Source organism: Callorhinchus milii, unplaced genomic scaffold (genome assembly GCF_018977255.1).
Source record: "Callorhinchus milii isolate IMCB2004 unplaced genomic scaffold, IMCB_Cmil_1.0 Scaffold30, whole genome shotgun sequence".
NCBI lineage: Eukaryota > Metazoa > Chordata > Chondrichthyes > Chimaeriformes > Callorhinchidae > Callorhinchus > Callorhinchus milii.
The window spans coordinates 3,310,291-3,326,611 of record NW_024704771.1 but is presented as its reverse complement, the minus strand read 5'-3'; the positions used below and the strand labels follow the sequence as shown (position 1 = coordinate 3,326,611).

Genomic DNA, 16,321 nt, shown 5'->3' with positions numbered 1-16,321 from the left:
TGGAAATAGGGATCCAGTGGCATCTGATGAGCATTGGAGTGATGCAATTTGATGCAATAGAAGAGGCAATACTTACTCATGTATTCTACTTTACCAAATACGTTCACTTCAAGTTTGAAATGGTTGCAAATGTTTGTGGTCTCTTCCAAAACTTGATATGTTTTCAGAATCTTAAAGATTGACAAACGAAATACAGTTATACACATCACAAAGAGCTTCACAACTCATGGTTATTCATCGCCTTTCATGTAGGATGGTCCTGTATTTCACGACGATTCGCACCTACAAACTGTCTTTCACTCAGGACAGATGTCTCAATGAGCTTCACAATGACTGGTGCTTGTACAGCACCATTCACACCGCAAGAATGGCTCATAGTGCTTCTCAATGACTCAACCCTATCTACGGACCTTCAAACAGGATGGTAACCTTGAAGCCATTCACAATGCAATTGCACCAATTTGGAAATTAAGATTGATAATAATAATAATAATCCTTGCATTTCATATAATGCTTTTCACGTCTTCTAGATGTCTCAAAGCGCTTCCCAGAATAGACTGTAAAGTGAATTGACTGTATATTTGTGGGCGAAATGCAGCAGCAGTGTCACACAAACAGTCGTAGATTGAAAATGACCAATTTATTATTGTTTTTGGTTTTGGAGGGATTATTATCAGAAGTGTGGAGTAAGGAAACTTGCTCAAGGTTTCACCCTGCCGGGAATCGAACCCAGGTCTCTCGCTTGCAAAGCGAGTGCTCTAACCACTGAGCTACAGGACTCCATTAGATAACTAATAACTAACTCTCTTCGATTTTGTGCAAATTTAAATTTTAAGGCAAAATGATCTCTTAGGCTGAGACCGGGTGGATTCTCAGACCCGTGAGGTGCTTGGAAATCCCGCACACGCTTGAGTCCATCTACTCACAGTCAATGTTGCGTTTCCTCTGCCGGACAGCTCAATGTGAATGTTGCTTCCTAACGGGAACTAGCAGACAAATAAAAACAAGATCTTGGTGTCAGTAGCTTCGAGATGACAACAACAACAAGAAGATTACACTTGTGTAGCGCCTTTCGCGTCGGGATAACAAGAACAAAATGAAAGTTGTAAAGCGCCGTTCACGAACCACGTGTGTTTGTCGAATCGTAGAATTTTACAGCACAGAAGGAAGCCATTTGGACCATGTGCCGATGTTCAGTGTTGTGATGTCGAGAAATTACAACAACTCGCACTCAAAAGTGTCTTTTGAGAGCAGAACATCTCCACGATGTCTCCCTGAGAAGGCCAAGGGTGGTGGGCATACGGGAACTGATACACGAGGGCATATGGCCTTCGGCGGTATGGGAGATTTATGTGGGGATGCGTAGTAAACAACAACAACAATTTAGGGCTGGACCCTGAGTGAGAGACCGGGAGAGCTTGCCATAGACATGATTAAAGAGGCAGGAGTTGATGTAGGCATTGAAGAACAGAAACGCTGGAGGGATTTCCAGTGGTTCGGGGTGAGCTGGAGTGGTAGAGGGTGAGATTTCTAGAGATTAGCAAATAAGAACGGAAGGCAAGGCTATGATTGGCAAGGAGTGGGCGCGGGAGCCAAGGAGTGGGGGGGACGAGTGGAGAAGTAGGATAGGAGTAGATCAGAAATACATTCCTAACCCTAAAGTGAAGCTGCCGGGAAGTGGATGAATGGATTTAATAGGGAGTAATTTAAAATTCCTCTACTCTTATCAGTATGAACCTCACACTCTCTGGAATTAGGTAAGAAAGGCGTGTCCCTCCGGGGAGACAGAGAGAAAGAGAGAGAGAGAGAGAGAGACAATTCCATATCATATGCTGGAATCGCAAGTTTGTGGGTGAATTTTTTTTATCTGGAACTCCCAGTCTGGATTATCACAGAATCGTAGAATGCTATAGCACAGAAGGAGGCCATTCAGCCCATCGTGCTTCGGAAGAGCTACCCAATTAGTCCCACTCTCCTGCTCTTTCCCCATATCCTTGCAAATTATTCCTTTTCCAATACCTATCCAATTCACTTTCTGAGCGTTGCAATTGAATCGGTTTCCACCACCCTTTCAAGCCGGGCATTCCCACCCATAACAACTGTTTAGATTACACACTCTGAAGAGTTGTGATCAGTTTCCTTCTGTCTCAGATACCGAGGTGACAAAATAAAAAGGAGCTCAAACCAGATGCCTGCACTATAGTCACCTGGAGCTCCTCTTGGACGAGGGCGTTTCTCTTCTCCAGCTGTACTGTCCTCTTGTCGCTGCCGGGAACACTAAATTCAAATTTTAGACTCAAGTCTTCCTTCTCAAAGGTGGCCATCTGGTAGGCCGACAGAGCTTCCAGGGCAATCACTGTGTCCTGCACCGTGGAGAGAAAAGGAGGAGGTTAGTTTAGTGTGAGAAAAGCAGGAGATTGTAATAATGATAACATTAATACTGGCATTAGCAATAGCACTGTAAAATATGATTACCATTACTACAGCAGTAATGCTATTACTACATTTATTACTACATTCCTCATTCTCACTTTCTAATCACTTCGCGCCCTGGCACCTCCCTACCTCCCCGATCTGCTTACACCCCACGCCTCTGTGTACCCTTTCGTTCATTTGTCCTGGGTCTTCTACATCCCCTCCGCTCTGCAATTGGCTGCTGTGCATTCAGCCTCTATGCGGAGCCACTATTCACCAGTGACTTATAGAGTGGAGTCCTGTAGCTCAGTGGTTAGAGCACTCGCTTTGCAAGTGAGAGACCTGGATTCAATTCCAGGCAGAGGGCGAAACCTTGGGCAAGTTTCCTTACTCCACACAGAGCCTAATAATAATCCCTCCAAACCAAAAACAATAATAAATTGGTCATTTCTAATCTACGACTGTTTGTGGGACATTGTTGTGCGCAATTGGCTGCCGCGTTCGCCACAAATATACAGTCAATTCACTTTACAGTGTGTTCTGTGAAGCGCTTTGGGACGTCCTCCCGCACTCTGCCCTCTGCCTGGAGCGCAGGAAATGATGCCAAGGCACAAGAAATGAAGTTGAGGTACAGGAGGTAGAGGTCCAGATAAGTGACCAATGCATAGGAAGTGACGGCCATATAGAGGAGATGGCTCTGGGGCATAGGAAGTGAGGCCCAGAAAGTGCGAGCCTTAAGGCGCAATGGGGGATGGGGGGGGGGGGGGTGCTGAGCATTTACAGTGAATCAGATGTGAGGAATATATTGAATAATTTTCTACAGTTTAACACTCTCCTCGACATGGTAAAATACAAGGATTATTCTTGATTGATACATACAATAAATAATCCTTACATTTGATACAGAGCCTTTCAGATCAGAACATTGCAAAGTTTTAAATTGTAAAGTATTGTCACTGCGTATTTTATAAGTGAACGCGGCAATGTTCTACCACAGCAGCAATGAAAACTTGCGTTCACGTTGGGCAGGGTCTCGGAGTGCTTAACAAGTGAAGTGAATGACCAATTTGCTCTGAGCATTTGGCGGCCAGAGAACCACGAGAAACGTCTTTGTCTTTTTTCTGACGGCACTGCAGAAGTTTTTTCAACACCACCTGAACAGGGCACAACAAGAGCTTGGTTTCCAGAAGGTTGTCATCTCTGACAATCCAATCCTCCATTCCAGCGCTGCATGAAGGCATCAGCTGTGGACCGTTTGAGCCCTGACGTGGTGTTTGAATCCACAACCTCAGAGCCGAGAGTGTGAGTGACTGAGACAGATAGACATACATAACTCAGCCAGAATGGTACCTGCGTCGAATGAAATCCTCCCCCATAATTTCGCTGCTCGGTTAACCACTTGACAATGGGGGCTGCGTACGTGAGATCCTTCATTTGCAGTGTTTGTAAGAGCGCGTAGGATGTCGCTTCGACAGTTATTGCTGATGCTTTAGGTACTCTCCCTGGGTTTTCCTCGAGCAGAGTTTGGTCAGCCCACCAGAATTGAACACCTTGCTCTGTGTTTATAGGAGGAACAATACCATTTGGTGAGCCAGGTGTCTTGACACGTATGGAAACCCAACACTGTGCTGAAGAATATCCCTACCAGTCTGAGATTCCCACATAGGTAGGTGGAAAAATGTCCCCATATCTGGAATGGAGTACACACTATTTCCCCTGGAGGGATGTACCCCACTCATCCAATTGAGGAGGGTGTCACGGCACAGAAGAGCTTGTGGCCTCCAGAGTGTGCACACCCTCGACTCCAGGACTATAGCAATCTGTCAGACATCAAGTCCGGGATGAGAGCTAACTTTCTACAGTTGAACGTCAATAAGACCGATGCCCTACTGGTTTGCTCCCTTCAGCGCTTCCACAACTCAGGCACTGACAGCATCACCATCCAGGAATACACACTCCACATTACCGGGCCAGTCCGGAACCTGGGTTTCTTGTTTGACCCTCAACTGTCCTTTATACCCCACATCCGTGCCATGACCTGCTCTGCCTTCCCCCACCTCCGCCACATCGCCGGGCTCTGCCACTGCCTCACCCCTCAAGCTGCCGAAACCCTCATTCATGCATTCGTCACATCAAGGCTTGATAACACCAACTCCCTACTTGCCGGCCCACCCAATTCTTCCCTCCACAAGCTGCAGATCATCCAGAACTTTGCAGCTCATGTCCTCTCCTGTACCAGGTTCCGTGACGCCATCACTCCCAGCCTCTCCCGGCTCCATTGGCTCCCCATCCCTCAGAGGAGAGAATTCAAAATCCTCATCCTCACCTTCAAGGCCCTCCAGGGCTTTGCTCCTCCCGACCTCTGCGACCTACTGTCCCCATATAAACTTGTCTGCTCCCTCCGCTCAGCAGGCTCCCATATTTCCTTTGCTCCCTCTCTCGCCTCCTTCAAGGTGTGTCTCAAAACCCTCCTCTTCGACCGATCCTTTGGCCACCATCCCACCCTCCCTGACATGCATCCTCCCCAATCCCGACCCCAAGCACTGGCCTATATCCCTGACTGTCCTCCGGGTGGGCGAGTGGGCGGAAGGAAGGAAGGAAGGAAGGAAAGAAAGAAAGAAAGGAAGAAAGAAAGAAAAAGAAAGAAAGAAAGAAAAGAAAGAAAGAAAAGAAAGAAAGGAAGAAAGGAAGAAAGAAAAAGAAAGGAAGGAAGGAAAGACACAGACAGACAGACAGACAGACAGACAGACAGACAGACAGACAGACAGACAGACAGACAGACAGACAGACAGACAGACAGACAGACAGACAGACAGACAGACAGAGAGACAAAGAGAGAGAGAGAGAGAGAGAGAAGTAACCTGAGATGAGAGTTGCCATTTTCTCAGCTTCTCATTTGCTCGCTGAGCAGCTGGACTGTCAGGGTCCTTCAGGGCCAAGGCATAGGCGGTGATGGCCATAACATAAGGACGGTCAATGCTGTTCACTTGCAGGTCCAGGAAAACTGCTGCTTTTTCAATACTTTGATTCTAAGACAAAATGGAGAAATGAAAGGAGAAAATTCTTCCCATTGAGAGGGGGAATTCTAAGAGTCAGCGAGAGAGAAGTTAGAGTTAATGGTCGCTTATCACACTCCGGGTGGGGGATGTGAATGTGTGTCTTTGTTTGGGAGATTGTCAGCCATGACACAGGGAGAGACCCGATTCGATTTGCACATAACACCAAGACGATCAAAGGCACGGTCAAAGACAAAAGTCTTGAGATGGACCTTGAAGGTGGTGAGGGAAAGGGCAAGGCAGCGAGACTCCTGGATAGAGTGAGGGCTAAAGACCCGAACACTGACGGTGGTGGGCAAGCTGGGGACTTGAAGCAGGCCGGTGTCCACTGAGCGGAGGGAGCGGGTGGGTTTTACAGTTTTAGGAAGGTTGTAGGCGTAAGGTGGGGCAAGACCGTAGAGGAATTTAAAAGTGAGCACGAGGATCTTGAACCGAACCTCTGGGGAATGGGGAGCCAGTGGGGCTGGTGAGGAGGGGTGATAGTCATGAAGCCTAGTGCAACTGAGGACACATCCTACAAAGTTCTTCATAGTCTGCAGTTTGTGGAGTGAAGATTTGAGTAGATCTTCACTGAAAGGCATAATATCAAATTCAAAGCATTATTATGAATTGTATTGATTATGATTATAGGTAATAAACATGACTCACCACTGATCCCTGTGCTTCCCATTTAAGTGCGTTCCGAGCACGGAGGAGGGAGATTGTCACAAATGCTGTGATGGATATCTTATGCTCCTTCCCACCAACCCCACCCTACAGAGCACAGACAAACCATCAGAAAGAAACCTAGATGGAATAGAGTGCTCAAAGCAGTCTCTCTTCACACATGGAAATTCACGCCCCCATACTTCTCACAGGCAAACAGGTACAATGGGAAATCTCCACCAAAGCTGATCGCTCCCCACTCAGCACCATGTGCAGCACCACTGGAGGGTACTATGGAAGGAGACGGAGCAGTAACGCTTGACTAACTACGTTTTCTCTGTGGGAGGGCCAATCCAGCCTCAATCTGGGGTTGAGACCAGCAAACAGCATGAACCAGGATCGAAAACATTGAGCTCCCGATCTGTCAGCTACAGTTTTGTCCCAGGGGCTCTCTGTCCTGACTCTAATTTAAGATTCGATGGGAAAAACTGTAAGCTTTACATTACCTGCATGTCTCGGTGTATGACCGGCTTTGGGTCGAAGAAATACCCAGAGGTCCGTTGGCCTTTGACCAAATAGTCCACAGAATCTCTCACGTGTTGGTCATCCACATTTATCTGAGTTCTGACAATGGAGAGTATCTTCACCACAAATGCAGTCAACCTGAAATGGCAAATATCCGACCATCACCCGAGGAAATCAACCCTGGATAATAATAATAATAATAATAATAATAATAATAATCCTTGCATTTGATATAGTGTATTATCACATCTTCGAGACGTCTCAAAGCGCTTCCCAGAATATATTGAAATTGACTGTATATTGTGTGGGCAGAACAAGTTTGTGTCTCATAGAATCCACCGTTCATCAGATCGCTACTGCCATCCACAGCCCATCCTGGGGCCACCTAATTCCCGACCGCAGCAAAGCCCTCCCCGCACTCCCCAAGGGCCCGCCACACTCTAACGCACACAGCGCACTCTCTCCCACACACACACACACTAACACATTCAATCGCTCTCTCTTTCTCACTCACTCTCACACTTTGGTCGGCAAAAAGTGAAGCCAAATACCAGGTGCTGCTGGGATAATGTAACCACGCTCCATATGATCCGTCTGTCTTTTTAAATCCAAGGATCCGATTGTAACCTGATATCGGGAGATACGCAATTACCGTCAAAACATTGAACCAACTTCTAAGTACTAAACTGCCCGAAAATACCGTGACCCTTCTCACTTCTGACTTCATTAAAAAAACAGAAATCCAGAAACAAAATCAATAATATTTTTCGCATTCGATACCATGTTGGGATCTTACATCTCCAAATCATTAATATTTTTCGCATGCAATGCAATGTTGGGAGGACATCTCAACGGGCTTCGCGGAATTCTCTGTAAACTACAGTTGACGCTGCGTTTAGTGCTCGAATGCGGCAGCTGATTTGCACACAGTGACGTTCAGCAAACATCAATCTCGCAAATAAGTCATCTTATTTGGGATCTTATTTGTCAGCCAGGACACTGAGAGAGTTTTCTTAAAGGCGTAGGCTTTTAAACATCTGCTTCAACCGGGCAGAGAAGTTTAACAACTCATCCAATGCAGCGCTATCCACAGCGCTTTGCTCAAGTTTCCCCACATGTGGTATTGACCTTCGACTCGGAGGAAGTAGTGCTACTCTCTTACACGTGCGGCTGTAAATACCGATTCTGCTTCAGTTGGATCCAGTTTACTGGACGCACCTGCTTCGATCTGCTGGAGAGCTTCATCCTTCCTCTCAGGTTTCAGAGTCAGCCACTGGTCGCTCTTATCTAGATACTCCACAGCGAACACAGTGGGGGCCATAAGTATAGATGTTTGCTCAGCACATCCCCTTGGGACTCGGATCAATTTGTTTATGCCATCAGGGGTCAGGCAGTTGTCCACGGACTCCCCCAACGCGCCCCCTTGGACACAAAAGGAAATTGTGACTGTCTCAGCGAGGAGTTCCCGATTTACCAATCTTTCCCCACTTTAGATTGGACACTGACACTTTGCGGGGCGGTGGGGAGGGGGAGGTCGGGGGAATCGGATTAAAGTAACGAGCTTCAATAAAGAATGAGCACTGACATGGACATAATAAGTGTGTGTGTGGGGGGGAGCGGGGGCGGCGGGGGGCTTGGGGGGAGGGAGAGAGAGGTTAAGAATGTGATGAGAATAGAGAGCTTCAGTGGGTCATTGAGCTCCGGCGCACATAATGGGGAAAGAGCGGGCAATGGCTTTAGAGAGGAGAATTTCAGTGCAGGATTTAGTCACATGGGTTTGATAGACTCCACCACTGATTGTACAAAACTGCCATTCAGTCTCCAACTACATTTATTCCTCCCCTTATGAAATTAAATTACCTCTTGCTCGAATGTACAGATAGGATTCTGTATCAGGTACTTGGTTGTTTGGCTTGTCTTCATAGATGTCATATGAAGATTTTTCTAAAGAAAGACAAAGAGAGTATTCTTAAGTTTGTTCGACATCTTTCACAACAGGAGGAAGTCCCAAACCCATTTCGCAAGAATTACTGTCAAGTGTCGAGTCCGCGTGTGGTGCACAGCGATGTCCCACAGACAGCCATGAAATGAATAACCAAATTTATTTGGGGGATTGTTGGCCAGAATACCAAGATAAACTCCTCTCCTTTCTGTTTTTGAATATCGTCAAGGCATCTTTAAACCAGGCTTTAATGTTTCATCCGAAACACAATCGGCCATCTCCAAAAAAATTCATCGACTGCATTGCAGCGTTATCTTAGGAGGGTTTGAAATCACAAAAGTCTGACTCAAAGGCAATTTGTGAGCAATTGAGCCCGGCTGACATACACAATGTTGGTCTACATATAGAAGTAAGAATGTATTAATATTAATCGTTGATTTGATGTAGTGCATTATCACGTTGTCAACATGTCTCAATGCGCTTCACTGGATTATATGTGAAGTGTGCTTTGGGCAGTAATTTCCAAAGTGAAAGGGACTATATCAAATGTAAGGACTGCTTTTTTCCACCTCTGTCACATTGTCCGCCTCTGTCCCTACCTCACAACCAAAGCAGCAAAACCCTTGTAAATGTCTTCATCACTTCCCGGCTGGACTGTTCAAATGCTCTCCTCACTGGTCTCCCCAGCTCCAGAATGCACAAAAGCCAACTAAATCAAACTCCGCCGCCTGGAGGACTCACGCACAAACCTCCGTACGCCCACCATACCCCCTTGCCAGGCTCCACTGTCTCCCAATTACCAAATGGATCGATTTCGAGATCCTCTCACTTGTTTTCAAATCTCTCCACGCCCTCGCATCTCCCTTCCTATCTGATTTGCCGACCTCACACCCCACAACCCGCTGCCACTGCTTGGTTGACTCTCCCTCATCCCCTCCGACACCATCAGTGGCCGTGCGTTCAACCACTATGCCTCGAAACCCTGGAACTCTCTCCCACAACCCTCCACCCCGCCTTACCCCCACCCTCGCCACTTTCAAATTCTGCCTAAAGACCTTTTTTTTTTGATCATGCTTGGTCGGCTCCCCCCCCCGCTCCCCGCTCCCCGTGGCTCGGGGTCAGTCTCCGCCACTGCAAAGCAATTCAGGACACTATCTCGCGTGAGGGGCGTTACATAAATGCAAGTTGTTATTATAATAAAAGCTTAACCAGTTTAAAGAGCTAAGACTGTGAAGCCTGCCCATTGACAGCCTGGTGGTACTCGCTGGCGTTCGCTACGGGGGCTAACAGGAGCTGAAAGACAAGAACCCCTACAGCCGGCGACTGATCTGCCCATCCGGATAGTGAGTGAGGCTGAGCTGGTTCAGAGCAGACAGTGCCCTGGAGAACTCTTGACGCCTCGATCAGGAACTGGAGCACTACAGAAGAGCGACATTCTGTTGTCAAGCACAACTATTGCTAACTGTGCTTAATATTCTCCAGGAGTAAGTCCTTCCAGAGGGAAACTGTGCATTCTCTTCCGGACGCTTTTTCAGCGTGGCACCAGGCCAGGCCTAAGGTATTTCTCTTACCTCTCCCCCCCACCCAATCCATCTACTACGCTCCTCCCCGCCCCCACCACATGGAATCAATTATTTGAGATGTGTGTACTCACCATGTGGATTGATACTGAAGGATTTCTCCTCTGTCTTCATCACACCTTCTCCCTGAAGGAACAAATGGTACTGATAGTACAATCATTTATGTCTCAGGAGGATTTCTCAAAGATCGAATGCTTCCGGCTTGGCACCCAAGTTCCAGTGAGTGGAGGGCAGAGCGGCCTAACACCCATGGTGAATAACGCAGGCAATGCAAAGTAGGTCGGTGTTCACTGAGCAAAGGGTAAAGGTGGATCAATAAGTTTGAAGCAACTATATGATGAAGGCATGAATGAGGGTCTCAGCAGCCTTGGAAGAACGTGGAGTCCTGTAGCGTAGTGGTTACTCAATTCCCTCTCCTCTGCCCACTGCCAACTGACACAATAAACTCTTCAGGTTCTGTCCACTGCCCCTCAAAACCGCTGTCATCATTCCTCTCCTTAACAAACCCATCCTCCATCCCTTCAACCTCACAAACTTCAGACCCATATCAAACCTGCCCTTCCTGGTTAAAGTTTTGCGGATGCCTCTCCCTCCACTCCCTCCTACTCAAACCCCTCCAGTCCGGTTTTCACCCTGCCCACAGCGCTCGTCAAATTAACAAATGGCTTTCTCTCTGTGTGTGACCAAGGCTACCTCTAGTCTCTTCATTCTCTTGGACCACTCTGCCACATTTGACACAGTCGAACTCCGCTGCCTCTCCTCTCTCACCGCATTAGTGGAACTGCACTTACATGGTTCGAGTCCAAGTTAACTACGACCAACAATACATCTGGGCATATGTTTTTTTCCTACTGTCCCTGCCCGGTCAACCCTAGGCTCCATTTTTGTCTCCCTTCTTTTCCTCATCTAAATGTTCCCTCTCGACTATGTCATCTGCAGATTATGGGGTCAACTTTCACATGTATGCGGATGGCTCCCAAATCTACTTATCCTCCTCCAGCTGCGAATCCCAGGCCACTGATGTCTTGTCAGCTTGCCCGAGGAACATCAAGGCCTGGATGAGTGCAAAAGTCCTGCAGCTGAACATCCGTAAGACAGAAGCCATATGTCTTCTCTCCTGCAGATCTGAACTCCTCAACTTCCCTGGGTTCTCTGGCAGACTCACTAAACCTGTGGGCAACTTAGGCATCAGGTTCAATCCCCAATCTTCCTTTCCACCCCCCACATCCATTCCCTGACCGGTTCCACTATTTTGTAACTTCTGTCACATTGCCCACCTCCATCTGTACCTCACAACAAAATCAGCTAAAACTCTCATCCAATCCTATGTCGCTTCCCGCCTGGTCTATTTCAATGCCCTCCTCGCTGGTCTCCCCAGCTCCACCATACACAAAGTGCAACTGATACAGTATTCTCAGCTTCACTTTTGCTCCACACCCCCATCACACCAGTCGCAGGGAGGTTCACTGGCTCCCGATTACTGAACGGATCAATTTCAAGATCCTCTCACTCGTTTTCAAATAACTTCATGCCCTCGCATGTCTCACATATCCGATTTGCTTGACCCCCCACTTCGCTACACACTGCCTCCACTCCAGCTCTGGTCTCCTGTTCATTCCTTTGCCCCTTCAGCTCCACCATCGGTGGCCGTGCCTTCAGCCACCATGGCTCAAAAGTTTGGAATTCTCTCCCTCAATCGCCCCGCCTTGCCCCCGTCCCTTCATACATTCAAATCCCGCATAAAGACCTTCCTTTTTGATCGTGGTTTTGCTCACCTCACCCCGTTCCCCTGACTCAGGGTCAGACTCCGCCACTGTCAAGCACTCCGGGACGCTACCTCAGGTGAAAAGCACTATATAAATGTACGTTCTTAGTGTTGTACTTTGTTAACGTGCTTGCCGCGCAATTGAGAGAACACAGGTTTGATTCCTGGGCAGGACAAAACCTTAGCAACCTTCCTTACTTGCCTCTGTTTACCTCATAGTAAGTAGGAACCCAGTTGTTAGTCAACTGGTTGATCGCTTTCTGGGGGTAATAATAAGCTAATAATTTGGTAACTCAATCCATGACTGTTTGTGGACACTGCTGTGCACAGTTCGCTGTCGCCTTTCGCCAACAAAATACGCAGTCTCCAATTTACAATATAATCTATAAAGCGCTTTGAAACGTCTCGATGACGTGACAAGGTACTAAGTCAAATGCGAGGATTATTATTTTATTGTGTTACCAAAGTGAAAGAGACACTGAATAAGTAAGAGTACAGATGTGGGATTGAAGACCATTCAAATAAAGTCCATGATTCATCAATTAGATTAGTTGTTACATTTACAGTCAGTAATTTTCAATAAAAAAAAATACAACAAAATCCATTTATACAGTGCCCCTCACTTTGATAAACCATTGGTGGCAGAGTCTTCAATCACAATACCCCTAACCTCTGAAACAGCCCCCTTCTGTTTTATATAATTCATTATTTTAGCTCTCTTTGTCTTAACACCTGAAATCCTATCTCTTTGACTGCACCCTCGCTCACCTCCACTGGCTCCCCATCCCCCAGAGGATTGATTTCAAGATCCTCATCCTCACCTACAAGGCCATTCACGGCCTCGCTCCCTCCTACCTCTCCAACCTACTATCCCCTACCTACCTGCCCGTACCCTCCGTTCCTCCGGCTCCGGTCTGCTCCACGTCCCGCGCCCCAATCGCCCTACCATTGGTGGTCGGGCCTTCAGCCTCTCAGCCCCGAGGCTCTGGAACTCTATCCCCCAGTGCCTTCGCCGCTTCCTCCCTCTCCTCCTTCAAGGCCGGTCTCAAAACCTTTCTCTTTGACCGAGCCTTCAGCTCCGCTCTCGACTCTCTACCCCCTACTCGCTCCCTCCCTTCCCTCCCCTCACCCTGACCATTTCCCCCCTCCTCGCTCCCTCCCCTCCCCTGACCATTTCCCCCCTGCTCGGGTCATGACCCAACTGTGCAGCGCCTTGGGACGTCCTCCTGACGTGAAAGGCGCTTTATAAATGGAATCTTGTTGTTGTTGTTGTTGCAACTTTGTTCCCCTTGCCCTCTCCTTTCCTCGGCATCTGACCTCATCATTGTGATGTGCTTTGAGACATTATTACCCTATATGAGGGATACTGTTTGAATGCAAATTAGTGTTGAGACACAACCCAGCATCTTTGACCATTCTGGATTTAATGTCCAACCATCAATCCTTGGGGTTACCAGTTGTTTCCCCCAGAGGAAGAAGGTCAAAATCCTCACCTTCACGTTCAAAATCCTCCACAACCTCCGTCCTTCCTAACTCTGTGACCTGTTAACTCCATAAAGTGAAGTCCACTCCCTCCGCTCAGCAGACTCCAACCTGCGCCACATCCTCTGCCCCACCATCCGTGGCCAGGCCTTCAGCCTCTCTAACTCACCCTTTGGAACTCCATCCCAAAGTCCCTTGACCTTGCTCCCTCCTTGCCTGCTTCAAGGGACATCTCAAGGATCTCCTCTTCGACTGCACTTTCAACCCCACCCTCCTATCATCCTGATCCCAATCCCTGCTCCGATCCAAATCCCTGATTGCCCAGCACCTTAGGACATCCTCCCGACGTGAAAGGTGCTGTGCAAATGTCATCTGTTGTTGATCTTGTTGATCGGTCATTCACTTACCACTACCCAGAGGAGCTTTGTAATAGCGTCATGTATTGGCACTTCATCATCTTCTCGGATCAGCGCAATGACTTTGATGGGAACGTTGCCCATGATGAGTGGCACGATAGAGAAGAAGACAGGATAGGCGGAATTCTCTTTGACTTTGACCTTCCTTGCATTTTGATGTGACATTGCTGGGCTACAGAGCCCGTCGACCGCGCTCATGTAGATCTCGACCTGGGCAAGAGAAGAGGGCAGAGTGTCAAGGCGCCCGCACTTTGTAGGCTTAAAGAGATCCGATGACCATCTCTGCAGCACAGCCCCTCCTCTGCTCTTAGTTGGAAGCTGATGCTCCTGTTTACCGAATGAACCATGAAATTCCCCAAATTCAGACCGGATTTAAAACTGCTCCAAATTTTCACTTGATCTTAGAGAAGTCTCAGCTAGGCTCGTTCGGTTGCATGCTCACCTCTCAGCTCTCAGTCAGGTTGTGGATTTAAGTCTGTGTTGGGGACTTTGATCTCACAGTCCAGCCTGACACTCCAGTGCAGTGCTGGTGGTGCCACCGCAAAATTGCCGTCTTTCGGGTGAGGCCTCAAACAGAGCTCAGCTCTCATCTGCGCATTTCCAAGTGGATATTAAACCGATTAACCAATAAACCAGGTAAACCATGGTTTGGGGTCTGAGGGGACCCTGCCCGGCTATGATGACTCATTTTCCTCCTTAAAAAGTGCCTAACTTTCTCAGCGCTCTAAGGCTGACCAGAGATTGAGCATAAGAGGGGTGAAGCTGGAGGTAGTAGTCGTATCCAATAGGTCAGATGAGCTTAGAGGCAGTGTGGGGAGCAGGAGGCATGTCTAACAGCGATACAGTGAGAAATTAGAAAAAGTATATGAAATAGAATCACTCGGTGGAATCAACATTTCCAACTGTGACAGTTGATCTTCGTATATTCTCAACATGACCAGTAATAGTCTGTGAGGGTGAATGCTCGTTCTCAAAGACAAGACTCAGGAAAACCTCACTCAGCTCTACAATGATCCAGGATAGATGAAATGCATTCGCCGCCCTGTCCATTGAGCACAATTTGACACCTACATTAAGTTTTGATCACGTAGATGACATGTTTGTAATCAAGTTATGCCAGAAAATATTTTTAAAAGGTATTCTTCATATTTTGCTTGGATCGGTCAAATTGTCCCCAAATGTGATTGGTTTGGGGCTGCTGATCCCTTAATCTGGGCCTGCGGTGCTGTCAGGAGGGGGGGAAGAGATTTTATCCCTTGGGGTCTTGGCCGACAAAAATAATCCTTGCATTTGACAGACAAAATTGCTCACTCACTTCACAGTTGTTTGAGGGACATTGCTGCGTGTAAATTGGCTGCCTTTTTCATCTAAAAAAATGCACTTTAGAGTGAATCTCGTTAAGTGCTTTCAGATATCGCAAATACGTGAAATTTATATGTTAATTTATATTAAATTCAAGGATTAAATTATCAGCCAAAATGTTCATAAAGGCTGAGAAAAGGATCAGGATCTTGAGGTTGCTAAATAAACAGCAGAAATATCAATAAGTTCCACATTTGATGCAATGCCTGTAACCAAACTTTCTACAAACATAAAGAGCTAATAGCAAGCATTAATAGAGTATTTAATAAGAACCTTTCCATTTGGTAGTGCAACTTGTTTCATCATCAAGATAACTTAAAGCACTTCATTGGACATACGACAACAACTTGCACTCATATAGCGCCTCCACAGGATAGTGTCTCGGAGCACTAAACAGTGGCGAGCGAGGGTGGGCGATTGGGTGGGGACGAGGTGGCTGTAAGCACTTTCGAAGAGGAAGGGTTTCAGGCGTAACTTGAAAAGGGGGAGAGAGGGGGGAAAGGAGAGTGTTCCAAAGTTTCGAGGTGCAGTGGAGTGAAAGCGCGACCTCTGATGGTGGGGCAGAGTGTGCAAGGGACAAGCAGGAAATCTGTGCCATTCGAACGGCGCTGGTGATGGATTGAGGAGTGAGGAGGTCGGAGAGGTAGAGAGAGGCAAAATACTCTAAAGTGTAGTGATTGCATATTTTGTAGGTGACCCTGGCAGGCAATTTGTGCAGAGCAATATCTAAACATGTTTCTGAATTAATTTTCTCAACGGTTTGTGGGATACTGCTGTGCGTAATTAGCTGCTGCATTTCGCCCACAAAATACACAGTCAATGCACTTTACAGTACATGTGAAGCTCTTTGAGATGTCTTAATAAAATGCTAAGGTGCTATAAGACATGCAATGATTATTATCATCGTCATTATTAAAATATTCCATGCACGGGCATTATAACTGGTTACCTCCAGCTCCCGATCACTGTAGTTGTATATAACAGCTTTGATCTCCACCTGTTCATTCCGTTTCACAGAGTAGGGCAGTCTCAAAGAGATGAAAAATTTCTTAAAAACCTTGAATTCCTTTGGTTCAGCTACACATATACCTGTACGAGAGAGAGAGAGAGAGAGAGAGAGAGACACTCTTTAT

At 47.1% G+C, this 16,321-nt stretch overlaps 1 protein-coding gene and 1 non-coding gene across 2 annotated transcripts in view; both read right to left on the bottom strand.

Moving 5' to 3' along the window:
- The window catches only part of LOC103189476 (complement C4), a 53,734-nt gene that overhangs the window by 11,062 nt on the left and 26,351 nt on the right, over positions 1 to 16,321 (bottom strand). The window contains 14 exon segments of the mRNA XM_007909893.2: positions 77 to 170; positions 927 to 986; positions 2,208 to 2,363; positions 3,766 to 3,971; positions 5,277 to 5,292; positions 5,295 to 5,444; positions 6,120 to 6,224; positions 6,623 to 6,779; positions 7,193 to 7,268; positions 7,860 to 8,063; positions 8,502 to 8,585; positions 10,238 to 10,289; positions 13,818 to 14,036; positions 16,138 to 16,277. Of these exon segments, the coding sequence (XP_007908084.2) occupies positions 77 to 170; positions 927 to 986; positions 2,208 to 2,363; positions 3,766 to 3,971; positions 5,277 to 5,292; positions 5,295 to 5,444; positions 6,120 to 6,224; positions 6,623 to 6,779; positions 7,193 to 7,268; positions 7,860 to 8,063; positions 8,502 to 8,585; positions 10,238 to 10,289; positions 13,818 to 14,036; positions 16,138 to 16,277 (1,719 nt within the window).
- trnaa-ugc lies at positions 709 to 780 on the bottom strand. Its single transcript has one exon. It is a non-coding gene; the product is annotated as a tRNA-Ala (tRNA).